General features: G+C 38.5%; 1 protein-coding gene across 1 annotated transcript in view; it reads right to left on the bottom strand.

The window, feature by feature from the left end:
- Window positions 1-24,968, bottom strand: part of LOC140144217 (uncharacterized) — an 86,240-nt gene that overhangs the window by 21,559 nt on the left and 39,713 nt on the right. The window contains exons 3-10 of the mRNA XM_072166033.1: window positions 24,081-24,181; window positions 23,171-23,284; window positions 12,832-12,912; window positions 8,151-8,225; window positions 6,738-6,830; window positions 5,154-5,324; window positions 4,136-4,345; window positions 1,679-1,786 (exon numbers count right to left, since the gene is read on the bottom strand). Coding sequence (XP_072022134.1) covers window positions 1,679-1,786; window positions 4,136-4,345; window positions 5,154-5,324; window positions 6,738-6,830; window positions 8,151-8,225; window positions 12,832-12,912; window positions 23,171-23,284; window positions 24,081-24,181 — 953 coding nt within the window. The remainder of the gene's footprint in view (window positions 1-1,678; window positions 1,787-4,135; window positions 4,346-5,153; window positions 5,325-6,737; window positions 6,831-8,150; window positions 8,226-12,831; window positions 12,913-23,170; window positions 23,285-24,080; window positions 24,182-24,968) is intronic.

The following is a 24,968-nucleotide window of genomic DNA, read 5'->3' as shown; positions in this document are numbered from 1 at the left end:
AGTACACTAAAATGTTTCAGTTTTAATGACTTAAACTGGAAAAATATGACTCCTATCATTCCACTTAAGGCACAAAATACAATTATAATCAAATTAAGTATTTCTTGGCCAAACTGGAACATGCGCGTTGCGTCCATGTAGTGTACTAAGTGTACGCAGTGTAAGGCGTGTGTATACTTTCTTCTGTACCGCACTATATTTGCGTGTGTTTATCGCGGAGCCACTAGCGTTCACAGTGTTCCAGTTTGGCCAAGAAATACTTCATTTGAGTATACACCACTTGACAAGTGATGTCATTGCCCGGCAGTATGCGCGCAAATTACGGCAATTTCCATTGTTCTTTGCCCTGCAGTGTGCGTACGCATCGTAGTTTGCTCAGGGCATGTGCATGTTAAATCGCCCACCACATTTCATGTAGTACAAGAGAGCCATTGAACAGTGTAGCGGTTCGTTCAAGCATATTGATAGACCAGTCCCTCATCGTTGTTGATAAACAATGATGTCAAGTGGTCTATTAGACAGTATATTGTTAGGGATATGTGTGTTAGAACAAAGCTAAGGTTAAATGATACCATCATAAATTTACTATGGTTAACATTATGTACAGCATGCATGAGAATGGGACAGTGTGAAGTATGGTTGAATTGCACGTGCTTACTAAATGAGCACATTAATATGGTCCATTACTAAATAAATAAATGATTTAAATCATTAGTTAAGAAAGTTGTGAGTTCAGGAATGAGTGCTACACAGAGACTTGGCTTTGATGAAGATGTGAAGAAAGTGTGTTATTCCAGTTGAAATCCCTACCCCCTATGGAAGACATGAACTTAAATATCCACACAGGGAGTGTGAATTCAAATGGGATTACCTTAATGGATGATTCCATTTGAAATATACACTCCTGTGTAGGAGATTTAAGGTTAATGTCTTCCAAGAGGTGTATGGATTTCAACTGGAATAGCCCAATGATAAATGTACCAACCAACCACAAACTCACCATGTTAGCAGCATTATGCTACAATTATATGAATTACACAAATGAAATGAATGCATATATAAATATAAGGGGTACTGGTAATTAAAGTGCAGTATAATAAAGAACACAAGCAGTAGCGACAGCATGGAATATTTCAGGGGGAGATGGGGGTCCCAAGTGAAACTTTTGAGGGGAGCAAAGAACTGAATATGGCCAAAATAGTGGACTTTTCTGCCCTTTACTTTGTCCTGACTGGAGGGCAAATTGGGAAGGGGGCATGCCTTGAAATAAGCAAACTGGAACCAGGTGCAATTTGTTCTTGAATATTGCTCCTGGTTCATTGGGATTTAACAAGAACAAGGAGCAATTTCTGAAGAAGCAGGAGCAATTTTCAAATAGTAAATCCTTTTCTGCATGTACAATACAGCATACCAATACTACTGCATCAAGTTCAAAAGTGGAACCAGGAGTAATTTGTTTTAGAAAATTGCTCCTGGTTCATGTGAATTTTTCAAGGACCAGGAGCAATTGATGGCTTTATGAGGGCAAATTTTTTCCTGGTGCCTGCTTATTTCAAGGCTTGGAAGGGGGGATCTCAAGTTTGGGAGGAAAATTCCTTCCATGCTGCCGCTGCTCACACAAGTTGCACAAAATATAAATACAAAGTGACAATACTAGTGACACAAAGCGATATAACACCTGATTCTGCGGCTGGTAATGTTGCAATTGAGCCTGTTGTTGCTGCTGCACCCACATCTTGTTATCCTTGGTAACGACAGCCTGTGTGCCTGCAGCTGCATATGGCTGCTACAGTGAGAATGGGTTGGTGGTGGTGGAAGGATCAATCAAGCGAACGGACAGACGGATTGACAGACGGATTGACAGCGGCATGCCGTATTAAGAGGGAAGCAAGCAAGCAAGCAAGATGCATATGGATGAGTTATCATTGCATTAGATTCAATTGAGATTGTCTACAGGATTAGCAGTGATTTGCCTTAAGTCATCAAAATTGTTGCATTTTTGGAACCAGCATCTATGTGCTGATGAAGAGATTATACCCAAAGAGTATCAACTCATAAATGGCCTGTGTGTTTCCACACATGGAGCTTACAGGTTACATAGCAAAATAATCCGAAGGTACACTATTTTGCCCTCCATGAGTGACACACAAACATTGTGGAGTCGGTACTCTTTGGTTCTACCCTCCATGAACGAGACAAACATTGTGGAGTCGGTACTCTTAGGTTCTACCCTCCATTAGCGACAGCTATAATTTCACTCAAGATTGCAAATGCAACTTGAGATGAGCTGTCCTGTAGAGAAGCATTGCTCTCGCTTCTCTCCTCCCCCCCCCCCCAATTTTCAACTGGAATAGCCCTACATACTCAGGACCAGAGATTAGCAGTTATGTATTATGTCCATAGATACTCACTGGTCAAAAGTCAAAAATGCCTTGTTCTTTTTTCAAATCACAATAAATAACTTGATTTAAGTTATAATCATTTGGGTTATAAAACTTTTGCCAAGGACGTTTAAGGATTCTGAAATAGTTGCAATCAGTCAGGATGTGCGCATGGCAGGTATGTTTAATGATAAGAATGTTATGAGTATGCCTCATAATCCTGCTATTGCACAAGGCACATTCCAATATACAAATACAGGAAATACTGTGATAAAAAAAAGTACCTCATATTGGACAAACTACCTCATTTTTAGTTCCCTGTAACAACGAGGAATTATCTTTTGTCTCCCCTTTGTATTAGTTATACAATCACCTTCAAGACCAGTAGCAATTCAAGACCAGCTCTTGACATTCCACTTCAAAACGAGTACTATAGAAAAATTATCAAATTCGTGGACATCGTGGAACATACTCTTTGCGTGGCTGTGCGTAGTAAGCAGTTTACGCAGATAGCCTCGCTAATATGGACGCCAGCAGAGTAGCGTTGTATGCAGCGTGTAGTTAGCATGATTAGTCGCGGAGTAACAAGCGTAGTTGAATGTTCCACGATGTCCACAAATTTGATAATTTTTCTATAATACAAGTACTAATATTCAAGATCTTTAGTCACTGTTTGTATGGAGCATTGCTTTGATTATTGATTTGTAAAATACTAGGTGGTAAAATACTTAACACTGGGTGGAATAAGCATTCATTTTGTACCTTGTTTTGCTACTTTGGGTGGAATAAGTACTTGTTTTGTACCTTGTTTTGCTACTTTGGGTGGAATAAGTACTTGTCTTGTACCTTGTTTGCTACTTTGGGTGGAATAAGTACTTGGTTTGTTCCTTGTATTGCTACGTTGGGTGGAATAAGTACTTGTTTTGTTCCTTGTTTTGCTACTTTGGGTGGAATAAGTACTTGTTTTGTTCCTTGTTTTGCTACTCGTATTGCCAGGATAACAATGATAATCTGCCATTGTTCAGGGGAGCTTTAAAATGAGGTGGTTTCTTTTTCACATTGAAAGCATCAGTATTTCCAAAACTTGCTGAAACTTCAATAATAGTCACATCCTTGCATATCTATACGCTCATAAAATTCATCCAGTAGAAAGCATCAATAAAGTGAATTTGTGCTCTTACTATATACTACAGCAGGACATTTACGCATAAAAAACAAGAGGGAAAGCTATTATCTATTCCAGCTCCAGTGGCACCTCATGTAATTTCCTTGGACCTATGGATGGATAGGTATTAGCATTTTACTGTGCATGTGTAGTCCTATGCACTCATAATGTCAACACATGCCCCTCCGATGAAAATATCCTACTCAGGACAAAATGCATGAGGTGTCACGGGAGCTGGAAAATACAAGTCAGGGACTGTCTTTTGGAATTTGCAGGAGAGCATTAAATAGCTCTTCTGGAGCCTCCAAGGAGAGCTATTTAGAGCATTTACAATAAAAGGTAAGCAGAGAATGGTAAACTAAGGAGAGCTACAAATCACTCTCCTATAATCTCTCAGATTTAAGGAGAGCAGTAGAAAGGGACTGCTCTCGCTCTCCTCAAAAGGCAGTCCCTGACAAGTACTACTAAAATGTGCCGACAGTGTGTAGTTTGTAATCATAGAGCAACACACAAAGCTGCTAATACCAGTAATCATTTGCCATACACATCACATGTCTTGGAAAGCGCCCTCTTTGATCACTCTACTTACCAGCTGTATTTGTTGACCTGTCTGCTGTGTAAGTAACTGTAATTGTTGTGGTGTCAAAGCCTGCGTCAGGACTTGGGGCTGTGGCACGGCTTGTGTCACCGTCTGTAGCTGGGCTTGCTGTTGAGCCTGGGCTTGTAGGGCCTGCATGGCTTGCTGTATTGCGGCAGACTGCTGCAGGGCTTGGGCTGCTTGGGTGGTAGTTGTAGTAGCCTGAAGATGAGGACAAGAGAAGAAATCTATGGTTTACAAAACACACAATTTGTTTCTGGTCATTGTGAATGAATGAGAAGCATTTCTAGTTTCTCTTTTAAAGATTGACAAATTACACCCAACCCAAGATGAAGTATAGTCAAAACAAAGAAGCATACAACTATCATCTTGTATAGACTGCTGACAGTATTCTTCCAGATAGCTTTAAAACCACCATGCTGAAGCTGGCCCGAGATATTCATAACCTCTGCACTATAGATGCTATGAATTAAATTCAGTCTTCCCCTCCCTATGTCATTATATTACATCCACCAAGTTGCTACCAACAGTGATTGAACCCAGGGGTCCATTTCACGAAACTTCTAACCCTCCGTAACCGTTCGTTAACTTCCGAATTCGAATACCCAATTTACTTGACTAACTTTACAAAGGGTCCCTGTAGTAAATCCCTATTCTCTGTCGTAGTGCACGTTAGTAACCATTGGTTACTGCTCTAAGCCTGGGCTCCTACACCTGTTCCAAATTTTGATATGCCATAGGCTTTGTGTTGTGATGATTTCAATCAGTGGTTCGTAACAAAGAAAGCGTGATCCAGTTGACCTAGTAATGCTAATGGTCATATTCTAACGTGCACTACGACAGCAAATTACTTCCTAAGGGTACCGTTCGTAAGTAAGTTAAGTGAAATGGAACTTACGACAAGACTTACAAAGATTCGCAAAGTTTAGTGAAATGGACCCCTGGTATTCATGCAGCCAGCAGCAGACCTCCATGTACCCTTACCATACATGCATTGCGCCATGCTTACCTGTGTTGTAGTAGTATCTGTAGCTTTACTGCCATCTATTTGTATTGTAGTAAGTCCTGATGATGCTGCACTGGACACTGCTACCTGCTGTAGTTGGGCTTTCTGTATAGCAGCCGCAGCAGCTGCAGCCGTCATTGGCACTCCCTGTAATAGCACCTGTGGTTGAGCTGCCTGCTTGGGAACACAACAACAACATTGATATAAGCTAATGGGTTTGAGGGCTCAAAAATAGCACAAAATCATGCATTCCCATGATGCATTGGTGAATTTGCACTGAATCACACATGTAGCCTTGATTGAGACCTGACATGTGATGCCATTTATATACAGTAAGCCAAAAACTTAAGCTACCAGTTATGTTCACCCCTTGTATATCCTAACCAAAAACACATATGTCAGAATTGGAACCAGCTGCCAATAGATGGATCTTTTAGCTGGAATTTAACACCTCATTTGTTGAAATTGTTTAAGAAAAAAAGACACAAAGATTTAAAAATCCAAGGAAGATGCCAATTTAAAAGTTGCAGTTTGCTCCATTGCATGCCCTATTGATGTGTTACATACACAAAGCGTTTGTGAACAAGAGAACTAGCGCTGTGCTTCCATTGATTAGCATGTTTATCACCGATTAGAACTCAAAAGTGCAACTTTTGATTTCGTTTCTTCATTAGGTTTTAGATCACCGTTTCTTTAATTCTCAACCAATTTCAACAAATAAGATCTTAAATCAGAGCTAAAGTGTACAGGCATTGGCTGCTTGTTTTAATTTTGAAATATTTGTCTTTACTTAGGATATACAGGGGTGAACACAACTGGTACCTTAATTCTGTTGCTTACTGTAGTGTCATTATTCTTTGCCTGTACAATTGTTGAGCTTTTAAAACTTGTGTGAAAAAGGGCAAAGTGCTATTGAATTTGAAAAGTGAATTGGTCGTAAGCTGGAAGTATTATCCGAAATAAGGAAAATATGGAGGTTGTCCCGAGGACAACTAAAGCATAAATTCTGCTTGTCCTCAAAACATTTTATTTTTCCCCAAAATGTGTTATATTTAAGAGGTAAAATATAGTGCTTGTCCAGAGGATAAGTACATATCTCAATATGGTTGTCCTCAGTGATTTTTGGACAAAAGCATAAATGCTTATTTCGAACACTGTCAATAGTGTCTTGCCTTTGTAAACATAGAGCTCTGTCACATCATAGATACTTTGCTTTTATGAAGCTCAATGCTCATTTGCTCAGGTAAAGGGATTGATAACTGAATTTTGATTTTGACCGTCATATCAGATTCAGTTTGCTTATCCTCTTGTCCAAAAATCACTGTCTAACAGTAAGCTTTAATATACCCCAGTCTAGGCCTGTATGCCGGAGGTGGGGTGCGACGCACCTCCCCCAATTAAAAAAAATTAATACTAAAAGTCCCCAAATTTCAGGTTTTTTACGCTTTTTTGGACCAAAAGGTCCAAATTTGGTCCACTTTTCACAAAATCACCCCCCCTCCCCGGAAAAAAAGTCCACTTTTTCAAAATCAGCACCTCCAAATGAAATCTTGTGTACGGGCCTGCCCCTGTCCTTTCCCGACTTACATTGACTAATAGCTGTGTTGGTTGTGCAATTTTCTGTGCAGCAGCTGCCTGGAGACCCTGTAGTCCTACCTGGGTGATCTGATTTGTAGCTGGCTGTAAGGATGGCAAATATAACATAGAAAATACTAGATTAGATCAACTTTAAAAAGATATGGCACTCAAAAATAATGTCTATTAACATTTTTGTAAAATATCTAAATTTGATTAAAAGGATTAGGATGTATACAAAAATATGTAGCTTTCACTATTTTATAGCTTTCTTTCATATAGCCGAACAGGGCTTTTTTTAAAAACTGCTGCGTTTTTCTGGAATCGGGTAGTAGGTACATCTTTAAGTCATGAAATTTGACCTATCCTGCCTGTGCTTGTTTTAAATGAAAATTTATTTTAGCAAATGATGGTCCATCTTAGCAAACAAAACCATCATAATCAACAGAAATTTTCATGAAACAAGATGAAACCGTTAAAGACAGTAGCATTAAGTGCATTCTAGATGAACAAACCTGTTTTAGATGAAAAACATTGTATAGTCAGAACCACATTTACATTGGGTTTTATTTGTAACAAAAACTTGTAGTAGGTAATCAAACTGTTGTGCATTTTGTTGTTAGTAAAAGAGACTAAAAACTGACTACATGATAGAATAATTGAGAAAATTGATGAATGAATAGAAGGTGCTTGACCAGATTAACAGCCTCATCCCCCTGGACCCACTTTAGATGGTATGACCAACAACATGTCAAGGCGTAGACCCCCCCCCCCCAATCCCCCCCGGGACCCATTTACTGTTCTATGGGCCATACATATTTACTTCTAGAATCAAATCACTGCAATGTTATTCAAAACTTGGGATAGGAATATTTGGGTGATGGGTTTCAATGTGGTCACACACCTTTAAAAGAACTGGGAACAATACATGGAAAATTAAAGAAACATTTATAGTAAAATAATAAAAGGATGGGGGAAATATGTGAAGATTGCATTCAAATTAACCCAAAATGAAGATTGTCCAAGTCTAATATTATGCTATCATTATGCAAAAGCATACAATGATTTCAAAGTTTAAAACTTGGGAAAACTAATTTATGGTGGCATGGAAGAGATCCAAATAATTTCTTGCAACTTTGTACTCAGCAGTTTAATTTTATAATTCAACATCAGGTATGAAATTAAGTTGCTGTAAATATTTGGTAAAAAGTTTATTTTAAAATGCATATATACGGTATTTAAATTGATACATCCAATTGGTTCACAACGCTACTGGCATTAAGTTAACATTTTTTGACTGGTATAGCTCAATTTTACAATACATGCCCTTAAAAATGAAATACTTTTTATAGCAATGACCATCATAGATGGCTCAACCATCATGGGATGGGTCGGTAGTCATAGCAACGGCAGGCAACAACTCACATTGAAGAGGAGCTGAGTGACTCCCTGCGTTGACAGTCCTCCTTGGAGCACTTGGCTAGCCTGAGAAGTAGCAGGCTAAAAGAAGGAGGATACCAACCAAATTAAATAGTTACAACACAGGTTATAATAAGTGGTGCTATAGGATGGTATAGTGGAAGTGAACAATTAAAAAGAAATGGTGAAAATGGTATCAAATTAATATAAAAATCATATGAAAAATGATGGGAATGGTTACTGAAAATTGAGATTTTAGGGTTGAATAAACACATCATGCACAAATTAACTTATTCTTGAGGTTAAGTTTTCTGTGTTTCTATTAGGAATGCTATTCAGATAGTTTGCCCTGTAAACTAGCACAATCGTATGCTAGAGATAACCTCTAACGTCATTTTGTCTAGTACGCATCTCGCTATACTAAATACATTGTGATCCGTGACTTGAATAGCACTCCGTATTAAGGCTGTGACCTATCGGGTAATGACGTATTCGGGTACCCAAGGTAAATTTCGGGCGGGTAACGGGTACCCAAAATTACAAAAAAAGTTTTTTTCGGTTTTGTAGTGTCTCTGGACCTAGACCTAACCTAATGCTAGGATCATGGTTGACCTAAAAAAAATTGAATTTGAATGCATTTTGATATCATTAATAGAGTATGACATGAAAACTATGTATCAATTTTCATATTAAAATTACAAAACAATGTGCAAAATTCAATTTTTTTTTTTTTTTTTTTTTTTAGGTCAACCATGATCCTAGCATTTAGGTCTAGGTCCAGAGACACTGCAAAACCGAAAAAAAACTTTGAAAAAGAAATTTACAATTTTTTATTTTTTTTTTTAATTCGGGTAATCCGTAAATGGAATTTGTATCCGGGTAGGGAAAAAGCGGGCGGGTACCGAATATCCGGCTTGAGTCACTGCCTTACTCCGTATAGCACTATACAAGGAAAACTTTAGCTTGATGTTGAATGTGGTGTTAGGGATAGCAATCATGGAAGAGAAAAAGGTGGGAACACAGTTCCCAATAAATCTTGAGAAGTGGCAAAAAATTATTTCTATGAGCGTGTTTCTACTGAGCAAACGGTTGACGCTGAATGGGGGTGATGGGGGTGATTCGAGGAATACGTGGTAACGGCCCCAGTAGAAAAAGATTGGATGAATGTGAATGCACGGTGATGCGAATGAACATCACTGTCACCTGTCAACCACCTTTTGAGGTTGTTTTAAATAGCACAGAATACGCGGTTATGTTCACAGTAGAAACAGCACAGGTGATGATTTTGCAGGTGACACAGAAGTTGGCCTATATGTATACAGCGCAAACATTCAAAATCTGACCTTGAAGGTCACAAAAACTGGACTTCCGCTCTCCCCAATAAATGAGTGGGAAGTGAATTGTTACTCTGCATTTACAGTGCAGTAGAAACGACCCAATGATGGTGAGGGGATTTAAAATGCGGGTGAAGGCGATGCGAGGTGTCCAGTATAAACACGCTGTATTATGGACTAATAGCAATATGCCACCTGTTACTTTGCTAGGACTATATGTCATATCTGTTTCATCAAATACTACTAAGTTATTTGAAGTCAAGTGTTAAGTGGGTGAGATGATCATTCCCAACAATTTATGTGCATGCAGTTTCCACATTTTGCAATTATTAGATGCTAAACTAAAGCAAATCACAATAGCTGATGTGACAATGCACAACATGAAAGCATGTCTTCCCATGATGCATTTTGTGAAATTGTGCTAAATCATACATGGAACCTTATATATGAAATTAAGGACATTTTTAATCAAAGTTTCCAAAGACAGCTGCTGTTTGTTAATGATGACCCAGTTTATTATAATATTCCGGGTCAATAACGCTATTTGCGTTTGCGAATTTACGCATGTCAGAGTTCATACTACGCCGAAATTGCGTTGCGATGCTGCATTGCATTGTACTGAAAAATACTGCATTGCGATATCGCAATAAAGTTAAATACATTTTAACTTGGAAATGCGACGAGTTGCTGCAAAAAGTAATCGATAAATCGGCAATGTACCGCATCACAAAGCAATTGCGGCATAGTATGAACGGACCTAATAAGAGCGCTCGAAAATGCTTTATTGCACTGCATACGCACCTAATGCACATAACCTGGTTTTCCTAATGTTTCGGTGTTTATTTGATTAAATTATAATTTCGTATCATTCTACCTGTTGAGAGGAGAACAATTTATCCCTTTACTAGATTCTTTTATGAGAGCAATTCATCACTCTTGTTTTCTATCAGCGTAATTAGGGATTCAATCATGTTTCACCATTGTTCATCACTGTTTAACAATGTGACCACATCATCTGTGTGCAGATGCACTGGACGTGAGTTTGTTAAATGGTGATGAACAACAGTGAAACATGATTGAATCCCTTTCAACAACAAAAACAAGCTAAAGATCATCTAATTCATATGAGGAATGTCAGTTTAGTCTGAGTGCCATGCCATTCAACCTTACAAGAAGATTGGCGATTTCTCTGTTGATATCAGCAATAAAACAACAGAATTAAGCGGCAATGTTTAGCCGCTACATGCAACTGAATTCAACATGTAAACACACAAGTTCCAGCCATAACAAAATTTTACGCGTAATGCATTGCCGTTTACTTGCATTCGTATATCGCTACTGGTAAAATTCCTGCCAAAGGTAGAGGAAGAGTTGTTGTTCATGTAGCTTATCACCTAGGAGAACAATTCATCACTCTTCTCATCTAGAAGAGCAATTCAGCAGTGCTATTCTAAGTATTTCAATCATTTTGCCTCATATTGTCCAATGGGTCAAATGCTGTTCTTATCATGATGTTCTTCAATATTCAGTCTCAACTTCAAACATTTACATCATCATGTCCTTTCATCATGTCCTTTATGCTTACATCAATTCATAGTGTAACTTGAATAACCCCATTGATTGTCCCTGCTTGAAGGAATATTGTAGAGATAACGCTACACAGGTATATAGAACAGGGTAGAGTTGATAAGGGGCCATAGAGATAACGCTACACAGGTATATAGAACAGGGTAGGGTTGATAGGGGGCCATAGAGATAACGCTACACAGGTATATAGAACAGGGTAGAGTTGATAAGGGGCCATAGAGATAACGCTACACAGGTATATAGAACAGGGTAGAGTTGATAAGGGGCCATAGAGATAACGCTACACAGGTATATAGAACAGGGTAGAGTTGATAAGGGGCCATAGAGATAACGCTACACAGGTATATAGAACAGGGTAGAGTTGATAAGGGGCCATCACTGCAGCAAATCAATTGAATCAAAGAATGGGATATTCTGGTTGAAATCCTTACACCCCCTATGGAAGACATGATCTTAATCTTTCAAACAGGGTGTGTATTTCAAATAGGGTGCAGAACGGGTGACTCCATTTGAAATCTACACTCCCTGTGTGGGATATTAAGATCATGTCTCCCACAGAGGGTGTATTGATTTCAACTGGAATAGCCCATTGAATCAACGGAATATATGACACACTTAAAACAACTGCTGGCATGTGAACACAGACAATATTTGTTTATTTTCTTGGGGAGTAAAAGAGACAGCAGTGGTGGGAAATAGTTAAAAAGAAAGAATAGAAAGAGGGAAAAAAGAACCGACAGGAGAACCTATGCTGCTAATGAGGTTGATAAAAAAAAAAGTTATATGTTGGAGGGACAGGAAAATTATACCTAATTTGTAAGAAATTTTGGAAAAAGGAACTCGTAAGAAATGTAGGGAAATCTGAGATGCATAAAACCTGTACAACTTGCGCAAATGGGAAACTGGAAAGAAATGCACAAAATCATCCCCAAGGCCTAAGAATGAGAGATGGTGTAAATTTCACCAGAAACACAAGACAAAAAGGGACAAAGAAGTCTGGACATTGTCATGCAGGTCTACAGGATGTACATAGGGTGTGCATCGCCGCTGTCGTCAAAAACTTACATGATTTTTGGAACCTCACAAATCAAAAATACCTCCTTAATCAAAAGTGGGTGGTCAGATTTTTTCAGACTGTTTTATACCTCAGATTGGATCTTGAGGCCTGTCTCAAAATAATCTGATTTTGAGTTCAATTGCACTAGAAGTTTTGATATTAAAAGCAAAAAAATGTTTTACAATGACCTGTAGAAATCACCATGGAAGATGACACTACCACTTTTTCACTCAAAACATTTAGACGGATCATATTTCAGGCTTAAATGTTCTCTGGAATTATGAGAAAATATGAGCTAATCCATCTGGTCACATCCCTCTGATGGTCACATGAGGTTTAGAGTGTACCATTAACGTTGAGCCCTGTACAATCAGAACTCAGTGTGTGACCATTGGGCTAGCTATTCCAGTTGTAATCCACACACCTCCTATGGAAGACATGATCTTAATCTCCCACACAGGGAGTGTGAATTGCAAATGGGGATACCCGAATGAGTGTCTCTATTTGAAATCTACACTCCCTATGAGGGAGATTGAGGTCATGTTGTCCACAGGGGTGTATGGGTTTCAACTGGAATAGCCCATGTAATCATTTGAATACAGATGAGGCTGTTTTCTGTGAGGAAATCAAACATCACATACAAGCTATTGACAGACCAGCAGACGGTATAACACATGCATGCATGCATTCATACATATTCATCACTCACATTTAAGTATAGTTGTGTTGGTGTGCCTAGCTTTCCTGCAGCCTGTAGACCCTGCAATGCGCTGGCCTGGGCAGATGCAGGCTGGATGGATGGATACGGTCAGTCAATAGAATAGACAAGGAGGCAATAACACCAACAAGATAATGTAAATTAGTAACAGAATTTAAAAAGAAAACATTTCCACAAAGTTATGGGAGTATGATGCAATGAGGCAATATCATGTTGCAAAGGATTCTGGGCAGGGTAGGATTTCATCTAGTGACTGTACTTGCTGTGACTTTATGTTATGTTACAGCTGCTTGCAAATGATTCTGGGAAGGGTAAGATTACTTCTCTGAAAGTGACTATACTTGAGACTTTGCTTGCAAAGGATTCTGGGAAGGGTAAGATTTCTTCTCTGAAAGTAACTGTACTTGCCGTGACTTTATTTCATGTTTCAATTGTTACAAGCTGCTTGTTTGTTTTAAGACTGAGAGATTTCATCAAAATTGAGGGAACGACGATAACTTGACAGAATTGTGGATTACATTAGCTTCACTAGTACCAGATAGGGACGGAGAGGATGTCCAAGCACAAATTAATTACATCTCCCTGCAGTGATTCATTTGTAAATTGCAATTGAAAAAGAGCTTTTCCCTCCAGACAATGTACCTTTTAACTCCCTGAGCACTACTTGCCGATCTAACATTGCCTCTGATTGGTCAATTAAATGATATCTTCACTTTAATCACCAATCAGAATGGAGCTTTGCAAATTCACCCCAATATTTTTGTTTGGTGAAATTATTCTACCAATGTTGCTGATTGGTTCAATTGATAATTACAAATTCTTTTTGGCCTATCGGCAGATAGTTCTCATGGGGTTAACCTATCATCTCCATTTCCCATGAAACAGTTTGAAAAAGAAAGAGTATAGGTTTTTTTTCATTCTGGTTTTTTTTTATGTTATTATTTTCAGAGGTAAATGGATTTAAAGAATGTGCAAGACTCCATTTTTATTACCGTACCACATAATATACAAAGTGGTCAGATGGACGGAATGAAATAGCAAACATGACAATCTCTACAACACAGTTCCTTAATCCCAATCACTATGGACCACAATGGCCTCATCCCAATGGCATAGTTCAATAACCTATATTAAACAATCATAGTGCAAAATTTGACCCCCAAGTTGCAGAGTATGAGTTTTTGTACCCAAATTTTCAAAGGTCATTCAATGAATGTACAAATGTATTGGGGTTAAAAACTGTGCCCTGATAGATACGCATGTTGTGGATCCTAGTGAATATGCTTCACAATCAAAGAACAACCTTTGGATATTATGTTGGGTATAAAATCTCATGTTCAACAACTCCAGGTCAAAATATGAGCATTGCTTGTTTAATGAGGATCATAGACTATGCCTCTGGGAATTCGATTATAATGGGTCATTTAGTGTAAACATGAGTGGCTTGAGATATCAGAAGTCAATTTGTATTCCATGTTTAACATGCATTTAAAGAAACACTCTAAAACACTGATAGCTGTGATGATTTCGAGATGGGCATGACCCATATTCACCCTACATGTACGGTAATTGCATTTTTCGCCAAGATGTGGTAGTGACGTTAACGCGATGAGGCAGCTATTTCTAATGTGCGTATGAACACTAGCAATTTGAAGTTGCTCCCAATGAAATGCGCACTGACGTCATTGCCACATCAGGGTGAAAAGCGCCCCCAGTGGAATGGCAGAGGGCAACAGAGGGCTGCAGAAACAAAATTGGCCACAAAAATGGACCAAGTTGCCGCTGTTACAATTTTGTCAAAAAATATGCCGTTTCAAGGCCTCAGATAAGACAAGAATCACTGAATCGATTCTAGTATCTGATTCTCGTAACATTTGTTGCCAGAATCAATTTCTTTCATTGAATCATACAGTAAGTGAAGCGACTCGGATGGTTTTTGATTCTCACAAACTGGCACAAAGTCTAGGCCTTGTTGTTTGTACATGTTTACTGTCAACGAAACCCTTCTCATATATACGATGTGCTGGTGGTGATAGGGCATTACCATCGTCGCCCCAAGTCTATATCGCCAATGCGCGTCGGTCCGTCTATCATGACCAAGGTCTCCTTTGATGTGTTATGTCCATCTCGTACACTATGAACGTACAGCGTTATGAACATCACATACGTGTTCGTCTAATATTTTGACTCATTGTTTTATTTTAAAATGTCAGATATTCCAACACAACACCAAAAGCCTTGATTTTTGCAGGGTATCTAGTGTATTCAAAAACATTACAATCATGTAAATATCAGAACTTTAAAAAATATTGAGGGTGTCCTCCTTAGCAAATGTTATAAAGCGTCCCTTTTCAATGTAGTTTACAATTCATCATCTATAGCTAAATAAATATCATATACATACATCTTTGGATGACTTCAGATAAATGTTAGCTGTCTTTTTATGTTATACATGTGAGGAAATTCCAAATTTTTAACTTCATTTTGTTTTTAAAAACAAGTCACACACACACCAAAATGGGTGCAAATTAGGTCAAAACACAGTAGCTGAAGAAGTCATATGAAAACACATCTGAATATATTGTGTACAGACATTCTTAATTATTGACATACATGTAGACAAAAGGAACAAACAAACAAAGTATTATAAACATGAATCTGATACTATAATCAAGATTTTGCTTTAAAAAGTGTGAAAAACAAATTAGTTGCTCTGATAATCTAGAGAGCTATGTTTTCTTGGATAATTTACGCGCCATCAAATACTGCATAGCAATATTCCAAACATTAATGGTCGCATATAAGTGGACAAATATGTGCTGTCCAAGAACAGCCGGCAGTTCATAAAAACGCATCTTCTTTGACAATTTAGTCTTTGCATAGATCTGCGAGATGTACGTCACAGTACATCTGAGCTGGATATAAAAGGGAATTGGAGAATGGGAATACTGGATAGAGACGAGTGCAGACATTAATATTAGATGCACATAATACACAGTGGACAGATGGACGGACGGACATGGCACAGCCCAGTAATAAACATGAGTGCTTCAATAGGCTATTCCAGTTAAAATTCATACACCCTTTGGAGATATCCCACACACGGGGTGTAGATGGATGGACGGACATGGCACAGCCCAGTAATAAACATGAGTGCTTCAATAGGCTATTCCAGTTAAAATTCATACACCCTTTGGAGATATCCCACACACGGGGTGTAGATGGACGGACGGACATGGCACAGCCCAGTAATAAACATGAGTGCTTCAATAGGCTATTCCAGTTAAAATTCATACACCCTTTGGAGATATCCCACACACGGGGTGTAGATGGACGGATGGACATGGCACAGCCCAGTAATAATCATGAGTGCTTCAATAGGCTATTCCAGTTAAAATTCATACACCCTTTGGAGATATCCCACACACGGGGTGTAGATGGACGGATGGACATGGCACAGCCCAGTAATAAACATGAGTGCTTCAATAGGCTATTCCACTTAGAGAATAAGCGATAGGAATTTTTATTTTGCCTATCCTCTACCGTGTGATAGGCGACAGGCAGGTCCAATATTTTGAGTAGTGGATGCCGGCGCAGCGGTATCCACTACGATAAAAATATTGGACCTGCCTGTCGCTCATCATAGGTAGAGGATAGGCAAAATAAAAATTCCTATCGCTTATTCTCATTCTTATCAGTTAAATATTATTTTAATAACTGTAAACAAATTTTTTAAGCAAAAACTAAGCTACCGTCATAAAAACTCCCTCATTATAAAATGAAAGAAACTTGTTTACAACTTCACGTATTCTGTTGCGCGTATTGCTAGCGCGTTCGCGTATTCCGCACTAGTCTACGCACCAGCGCGATACATACGCGCACCTCTACATGCGTGTTACGCATTATCAAGACGCATGCGATGGCGTGGGGTCGCGTCACGACCTGATAGGCGGCACCGAAATCATGCGATTGTCCAATCAGAAATGTGTCTACGAACTAGACCACTCCCACTGACTAAGAATTGAAATTCATACACCCCTTGAAGATATTATGTTAGCATCCCATACAGAGGGTGTAGATGGAGTCACCCATTCAGGTAACCCCATTGTTGTGCACGGATGATAAAAAGTCATGTCTTTAATAGGGGGTATATAGATTTCAACTGGAATAGCCCAATACATTACAACCCTAGGTGCTTCAATATTTAGGCTATTCCAGTTGAAATGCACCCCCTATGGAAGACATGACCTTAATATCCCACACAGGGGGTGTAGCTTTTAAATGGAGCCACCCATTCAGGTAACCCAATTTGATATTCACATTACCTGTGTGGAAGATCAGGGGTGTATGGATTTCACCTGGAATAGCCCAATACATTACTAGCCTATGTGACAACTCATATTTCTACATCTCTTGGTCCTCTGTAATTTCCTAATGCACGCTACCGGCCGGCGAGCTGGACGCTCAGCCGTCGGCCGGAATACTGTGGTCATCAATAATCACATTTAAGGCGTGCTGAATACGATAAATCAGGCGTCTATTTCTCCAATGAGATAGAAGCGAATTTCATTCTGTATGCGTGGTGCAGGATTACATGAATAAAAATTGCCTAAGTTGCCCAGAGACGGACGGATGGGCAGAGGGGAAAAGGTGTCTGTCTGTGCAGTTAAATAGAAAATGGTTATTGTCCTAGTTAGAAAATGTTACAAATGTTTTCACATGGGGTACATAAATCAGTCACTTTGAAATAATGCAACAATTTTTTAAGTAAATAAATGACTGATTCAAAATGTTTTAAGGGTAGACAAGGTATTGTTGGTCGAAGCAGCCCAAAAAAAATCAATTTTCATTATTTAAATCAATATATTATTGAAAAATAACACTTTGACGTTTTGCAAAATTTCATCTAATCATATATGGTCATTTTCACGGTAAAGGGTGTAACTTTGAATTTTTAACATTTTAATCCGTAGTATTCTAATAAAGCCACAGAATTACATGATTTTTGGCCACATAAGTCATCTAGTTAGCAGCTACCTTGGGTAGCATAATCAGCTTTGGGAGTTACTGCGTTCAGTTTTAGCAGGCTTAAATGTACCTAATATTGCCATTTTGAAAAACTATAAAAAACAGTAACATTTTTGTAAAACCCTGTGTTTTTTTCAGTTAGTTCATGGATAATGTTTCTTATCCTGAAAGTACAGTCATATGTTCAGTAAACACTGCCACATTAGATTTAATTGTGAACAGCCCTGTATTTTTGAGAACCGGACTTTGATATTTGTCGTTTCGGAGGCTTCATTTTCCGTTAACAATTGTTAACAAACTTTGTGGGTGTATCTTTGGTTCATAATTCTTGGTTATTTCTTCACTTCTTCTTGATTCATAGCAGTTGTTATCTTAACTTGAAATGGGTAACAAAAATTAGTCGATTTGCAAGCTTTTAAAATTTTTATAAAATCTTGACTTCAAAGAGCCGTTTTTCCGTTAACTTTTTGAAGCCTCGAAACAAACTGTTCAGCAAGCTTGTGCAAATATAAATAAAAGAGCTCATCCAATCTATTTATCAAAATGTAGCAAAGTAGATCCTCAAGTCACATGTTTTTAAATCGTGGAGATATATATCGCCGTTTGAAAATGGGACCCAATACAAACTTTCCGTTAACAATTGAAGCCTCCGAAACAAATGAAGCCTCCGAAACAACAATAAGATTAATTATCATATATGCATATCTAAATTGGTGTTTCATATTGATATCTGCATTGTAATTGTTACTTGATATGTGCAGAATGTCATAAAAAAAAAAAAAGTGTTGATATTATGGTTAATGTTTGACAAATTTACTGATATCCAAGAAAGCCTGTTTCGGAGGCTTCACATGCAAAAAACACCATACTTAACAAATGGGTAAAAAGTTAACATGTTATAAATCTACAATATCTGCCGCATAGAATCATTGATTCAATACACACAAGAAAATAACAGCTTAGATGATCCCAACAGTGTTGTTTTCAAAAAAACTACTTCTGCAATGTTTAACCATTGTTAACATGAAGCCTCCGAAACCAAAAATGACTTGCTGTGATAATTTAATTTTTGTCACAACTGAAATTCAATACTTAGAAGCAAAGCATGAAAATTGGTAATTGTGATCTTTTTTACCTATTTTTTCATGTCAACTTGCAGTAGTTAGCCAAATATTTTACTTTTATGATCACCTGTGTTGTTAACTGAAGCCTCCGAAACACAAATCGCTTGAATTGCCAATTCTAAAAAATAACTCCAATTTCTGTGAAACTTGGCTGGGAGGTTCCTTTTATCAAGTAGTATTTGTACATGAAGTTAGACATTCAAATTATTTTAGGAACCCAATTAAAACTTAAAAAATATGTTTAAGGTTGGGAAATTTCCATTGTAAATGACACTTTATGTAAAAAAATTTCAAAACTGCAATTATAAACATAGCAAAACATGGTATAAAATGTAACTTATATCTGTTGACTTACTTTGGAATGGGATTTCACATGTATTCCAGCTTTCATGTCATAATTTTCTGAGCTTATGTAAAATACATTTTTCTTAGATTTTAAGCAAAATGTTATGAAAATGTCAAATTTTTATTAGAAATCAAAAGGTTTAAGCCTTGAAACATTATTTTACTGGAATTTAAGTTGCTTCTATGCATGATTTCAGTAAACAGAAACATATTTAAGTGGTTTGAAATTTTGACCCTAAAAATCAAAAGTTACACCCTTTACTGTGAAAATGACCATATTTGAAAACTTGATTAATTGGTGTTAATGAGTTATGTATGTTTTACAAAAGTTTGTTGTTAAAGCCCAATTTACAACATAACTCAAGAACCACAGAACCTACAAAAGTATATATTTGAATTCTATATACGCTTGTTGTGAAATGATCAATGCAATTTTTGCCAAAGCTTACTATGATGCACAAGATGCTGTGAACTACCTAATCGTAACAGTTCAAAATAGTTGCTAACCTGAAGTGGGTACTACACCCCTGGCCAATTTTGGGCCTATTTTGACATTTTTCTCAAAAATTATAGTGCATTGGTAACAAGTAAGATATGTATAGGGGCAAGGACTACAACTACTGCACTGAAAATTCAGCAACTCAAGGCAAGTAGTTATTGATTTATTGATCGATCAAATATTGGTTTTCCCTCATTTTTGACTGTAACTCCACAACTGTTGTCTGTGCTGAAATAAAATTTCCAGTGTAGTAGTCGTAGTCCTTGCCCCTATGATATACACATCTTACTTGTTACCAATGCGCTATAATTTTTGAGAAAAATGCCAAAATAGGCCCAAAATTGGGCAGGGGTGTAGTACTCCCTTAAGGTTAACAACTATTTTGAACTGTTACGATTAGGTAGTTCACAGCATCTTGTGAATCATAGTGAGCTTTGTTATGTTTTCAAAAGTAGTGCAATGAATACTGAATAGTCACAGTTCCCAAATTACTAATTTGTTTTCCAACACGCCTGCGTGTTCTCATGTTCCTGATTTGAGAAGTCTGCCGGCCAAAATGGCAGCCATAATTTGAAATTGTCCACATTATATTAAGCCATTTTAATTGCAGAACTACAAGACATCATGGCCTGAGCCATTTGAGTTTGGGTAATAATGCACCAAATGGGTTGCAGAGGCTGTCAACCGGTTCTGATAACTTAAAGACTTGAATAGTAATGAGAAATCTAAAGACACATGAGTGATACAATAACATGTTAAAAAACATTAAATTAATTATGCACTCTTTCATATAACTTTATAAATATTGCATTAGAAAAATGACTAGTAGATTGATTTAAGAAAACACATTAAAACTTTACAAGGTCATTAGTATCTCACCACTCTCAGTTTATCTTCTGGGGTATACATGCATTTTCTTTCTCCTTTTACCTGCAAGGTAGATGACATCACTAGGATCCACAACATGCTCATCTATCAAGGCACAGTTCTGTAACCCCAATACAACTGCACATTCATTGAATGACCTTTGAAAATTCTGAGTACAAAAACTCATACTCTGCAACTTGAGGTCAAATTTTGAACTATAATTGTTTAATTGAGGTTGATGCCATTGGGATGAGGCCATTGTGATCCATAGTGCATGCATTCTGATAAGGGTTGTCACTAGCCCAAGTGCCGGCTAATTTACTTAAACATGAAAACGGTCGTCATGAACGATTGAGTGACTGTTACGGCGGCAGTGTATGTTCCTTCAAATTGCAGTTTTATAAGCATGCGGATGTGAAAAATTGTAGATTTTGGCCTAGATATTTGATATTACTAAATTCTGAACATAATCATATAATATTTGCTCAATTTTATGCCAGTCAGGAACTGCTAGTGGTGGATACTGCTGACCGACGCCGAGCAGCGTAGTGACAACTCTGATTCTGATGTCATCTGATAAATTACTATTATGACATTTTGAAATTTGAGCAAAAATGCTAAGTGTTGTCTTGGATTTAGAAGGGTCAAAATAATTGTGAACAGTTGGTTATCGAAATCATTAACCTAACACAGACCCTGATTTTTTGCTATCGGGAGGCAGAGAAGGAAGGAAAAAGGAGAGACGATGAACAAAGATTTCACTTGGCACCCCCAGGAATCGATCCTGGGACTCCTCAGGTGGCATGCACACGATCACCGACCTAATGCCCCAAGGGTTGGGCTGGCCGGCGATTCCGCGAGCAAGACATACAGGTAGTTCTCATTACAGTGGGCTCGTCTTCTAGAGTAATTTTTCTTTGTTTTTATCTGGGTTTTATTGGAGTACCCTCATTGCCTGCCAAACCTGCTGAACAGGAGGCACCCAGCCTACTTGTAGTGTTTTGTGTTATCCAAGCCAATATGTGATGCGATCAAGCAAAATCAGTCGGAACTCGGAAAAAATTAATTTTCAGTTTCTTATAGGATAGTAAAAAATATTTACAAAGCTGCATTTTGCAGAAAACCCCATTGAAATTGAACAACCAGATTCAAAGATATGAGCAATTAAAGACTTTGCAAAACAAGAGGAATCAAAAGGAAATATTTCCTTTGTTTGGCTATATCTCAAAATCAATATTTCCGAGTTCCGACTGATTTTGCTTGATCGCATCACATATGAGAGATTAGAGGTTGAGTGGCTTCACTCCCATGCCTGGACATACCTGGCACAAATATGGGGGCACACTCGCATGGAGGTGTGTGTTCAGCGGGACTTAGATATGATACTGGGCAGGGCAGGGTTGGTGGTCATCTGATTTATCACGGGTGGGGAGCAAAACCTAGGCATACAGGAGACACCAGGCTGCCTAAATATGTTGATAATGTCAAACAAAGGAAGCTCAAACTTGTACAATCTGTTGCTTCAAAGCAATAATGTTTAAAATGAGTAAAAAGACACAGCATTTAATCTCAACTTGTGCATTTCAAAACTGCAGCTTTAGCGATAGATGCAGCTGAATATGATGAGAATGCATATGTGGCAATTTGCAAGAATGGGCTTTTAAGGTGATGGGGTTGAGTATATGTGTTATATTGTGACATAATCTCATCCAATCAGCCAAATGAGTAATCTTTGAAATTTGACTATTACATCATCAACTTGCCCAGTAACCATACTGCTAAAATCCTACCCCAATGGGCACTACTGGACAAATGATTGGCCTCTAAGAACTATCTTGATTGGTTACAAATAGGGCTACATGTACATCATGACATAAGCCAATTAAAGATATGGTAAGAATAGTCAGTTAAATTGAGCTGAAAGGAATTAAGTTTGAAATTGCTAAAGATATATACAAAAGCCCTATTTTAGGTTATTCAGATGATTATATCATGTAATTGACCAATCGATGGCACTGTAAGAAAGAGAGTAGTGCCCAAGAGGCCAAGATACATCCATGTCTTTGGTTATATACTCTGATTATGCCAATTGTTTGATATCCATTTCACAATTGCTACCTTTGGTCTGGCTGGATCAGATTGGGCTAATCCACTTGAAATCCATACACCCCCTATGGAAGACATGACCTTAATCTCTCACACAGGGAGTATAGGTTTCAAATTGGAGTCACCCATTTAGGTAATCCCATTTGAAAGTCACTCTCCCTGCGTGGGAGATTAAGGTCACGTCCTCCATAGCGAGTATATGAATTTCAACTGGAATAGCGCATTGTGTCACAACAAAATTCAGTTAGTAACAGAGTCCACTCTTCAGAATGTTTTAATTTCCACACCACACTCTACTACATTCAAACTTTCACAATGAACTATTTGCAACTATGATAGCATAACAAAAAAAAAAACTTACATTGACAAATAATTGTGTTGGTTGAGCACCTGCATAAGTCTGGAATCCCAACTGCTGTGCCACTGATGCTGACATGGGTGACTGGATGGTTAAGGTCTGTGGAATTGATGTGCCCTGGAAATAAAGTCAACATAGAATTACAGAGATGGGTGCACAAAATATGAACTCACTCGCAGATACCAGTACCTGACCTCACATAAGCATGCGTCTTGTTTCAAGTTAAGAGTGCTGTTAGTGCGTTTACTCAGTTGCGTTGCCAGCATGCAGACAGGTAGTCCTTCTACACAGGTGTAAACGCTCCACAGGATCAGATTAGCGCTTGCGATTCAAAACTGGCACTGCAAGATGATAGTCATGATAGGATCTCCTGAATGTATTGATTGTTTGATTGATTTATTGATTGAATCATTTGATGATATGTAACTCTGTACAGTACTAGCTCCTGGATTGATTATATTGATTCTGTCCTGAAGTCCTGACTAGAACTGAGTGATGCCACTTTGGGTTGAGTGAGTGACTAACTGATTGACACTTACCTGTGTCTGTACAGTGGCTCCTGGCTGCACTGCAGATGGCACCTGTGTTGATGCCACTTTGGGTTGAGTGAGTGACTAATTGGTTGACACTTACCTGTGTCTGTACAGTGGCTCCTGGCTGCACTGCAGATGGCACCTGTGTTGATGCCACTTTGGTTTGAGTGAGTGACTAATTGATTGACACTTACCTGTGTCTGTACAGTGGCTCCTGGCTGCACTGCAGATGGCACCTGTGTTGATGCCACTTTGGGTTGAGGAGTGACTAATTGATTGACACTTACCTGTGTCTGTACAGTGGCTCCTGGCTGCACTGCAGATGGCACCTGTGTTGATGCCACTTTGGGTTGAGGAGTGACTAATTGATTGACACTTACCTGTGTCTGTACAGTGGCTCCTGGCTGCACTGCAGATGGCACCTGTGTTGATGCCACTTTGGGTTGAGCTGCGCTCGATGTAGTAACTGTAGTTACTTCACCTGTGTGGCAAAAATGAAAGATCATTTGTTAATATTGTGGACGTGGACTTGTGACTTTGACTACAAGGAACTCTGCAACGAAGACTCAATCACCATCAACATGTTTCCTCTTATCCAGGCCAAAACCGGGCAAGTCAAGTGTTTCTGCTTTCTGGTTGCCAGGCATCAAAGTCTGGTTGTCCTGGGCTGTGGTGTGCGCCCTTGAAGTGGTACGGTCGGACCTCAACATCGCTCCGAAATTGTACCGCTCAAAGTCAGGCTTTTTGTCACATATCCATCCAAAAACTGACATTCTGAAGCTTTTAACATCCAGGATCATACTGGGAACATTAGTTTTGCGATATTTATTGCTTTAGACGGTGAAATTTGGACTTCATAAATCATCCTGGTCCAGCGTGAGTCGGCCATCTTGATTCACACGTCATCACACTGACTGCAGCGTAATTGCGCAATGGTAATGGATTCCAATATGGCGTGCTAAGTTGCCTCCACGGGTCGTGTTGTGAGTAGGATTAGCGCTGGTATTTCCCGAGTGTCTTCCCCTATGGCCGCGTGCCCTGTTATTCATTCACCATGTTACCAAGGATCTTCGTGAGTATTGCGATAATTTTATTTATCATTGAGCCTCAATCTGCGTGTAAATTTAGCAGCGAATTCCATGGAGTGGGATCGACCTGCATGGGTAAGACTCAATCAGTACACCATACTTCATCAGTGGATGTGTTTATCTCACACGAGCCTTGTGTAGATAGTAGTAATGTAAATTATACATACATGAGCTTTCTCC

This window comes from Amphiura filiformis, unplaced genomic scaffold (genome assembly GCF_039555335.1).
Source record: "Amphiura filiformis unplaced genomic scaffold, Afil_fr2py scaffold_45, whole genome shotgun sequence".
Lineage (NCBI taxonomy): Eukaryota > Metazoa > Echinodermata > Ophiuroidea > Amphilepidida > Amphiuridae > Amphiura > Amphiura filiformis.
The sequence above is the reverse complement of the archived record's forward strand: the minus strand, read 5'-3'. Positions and strand labels throughout refer to the sequence as shown.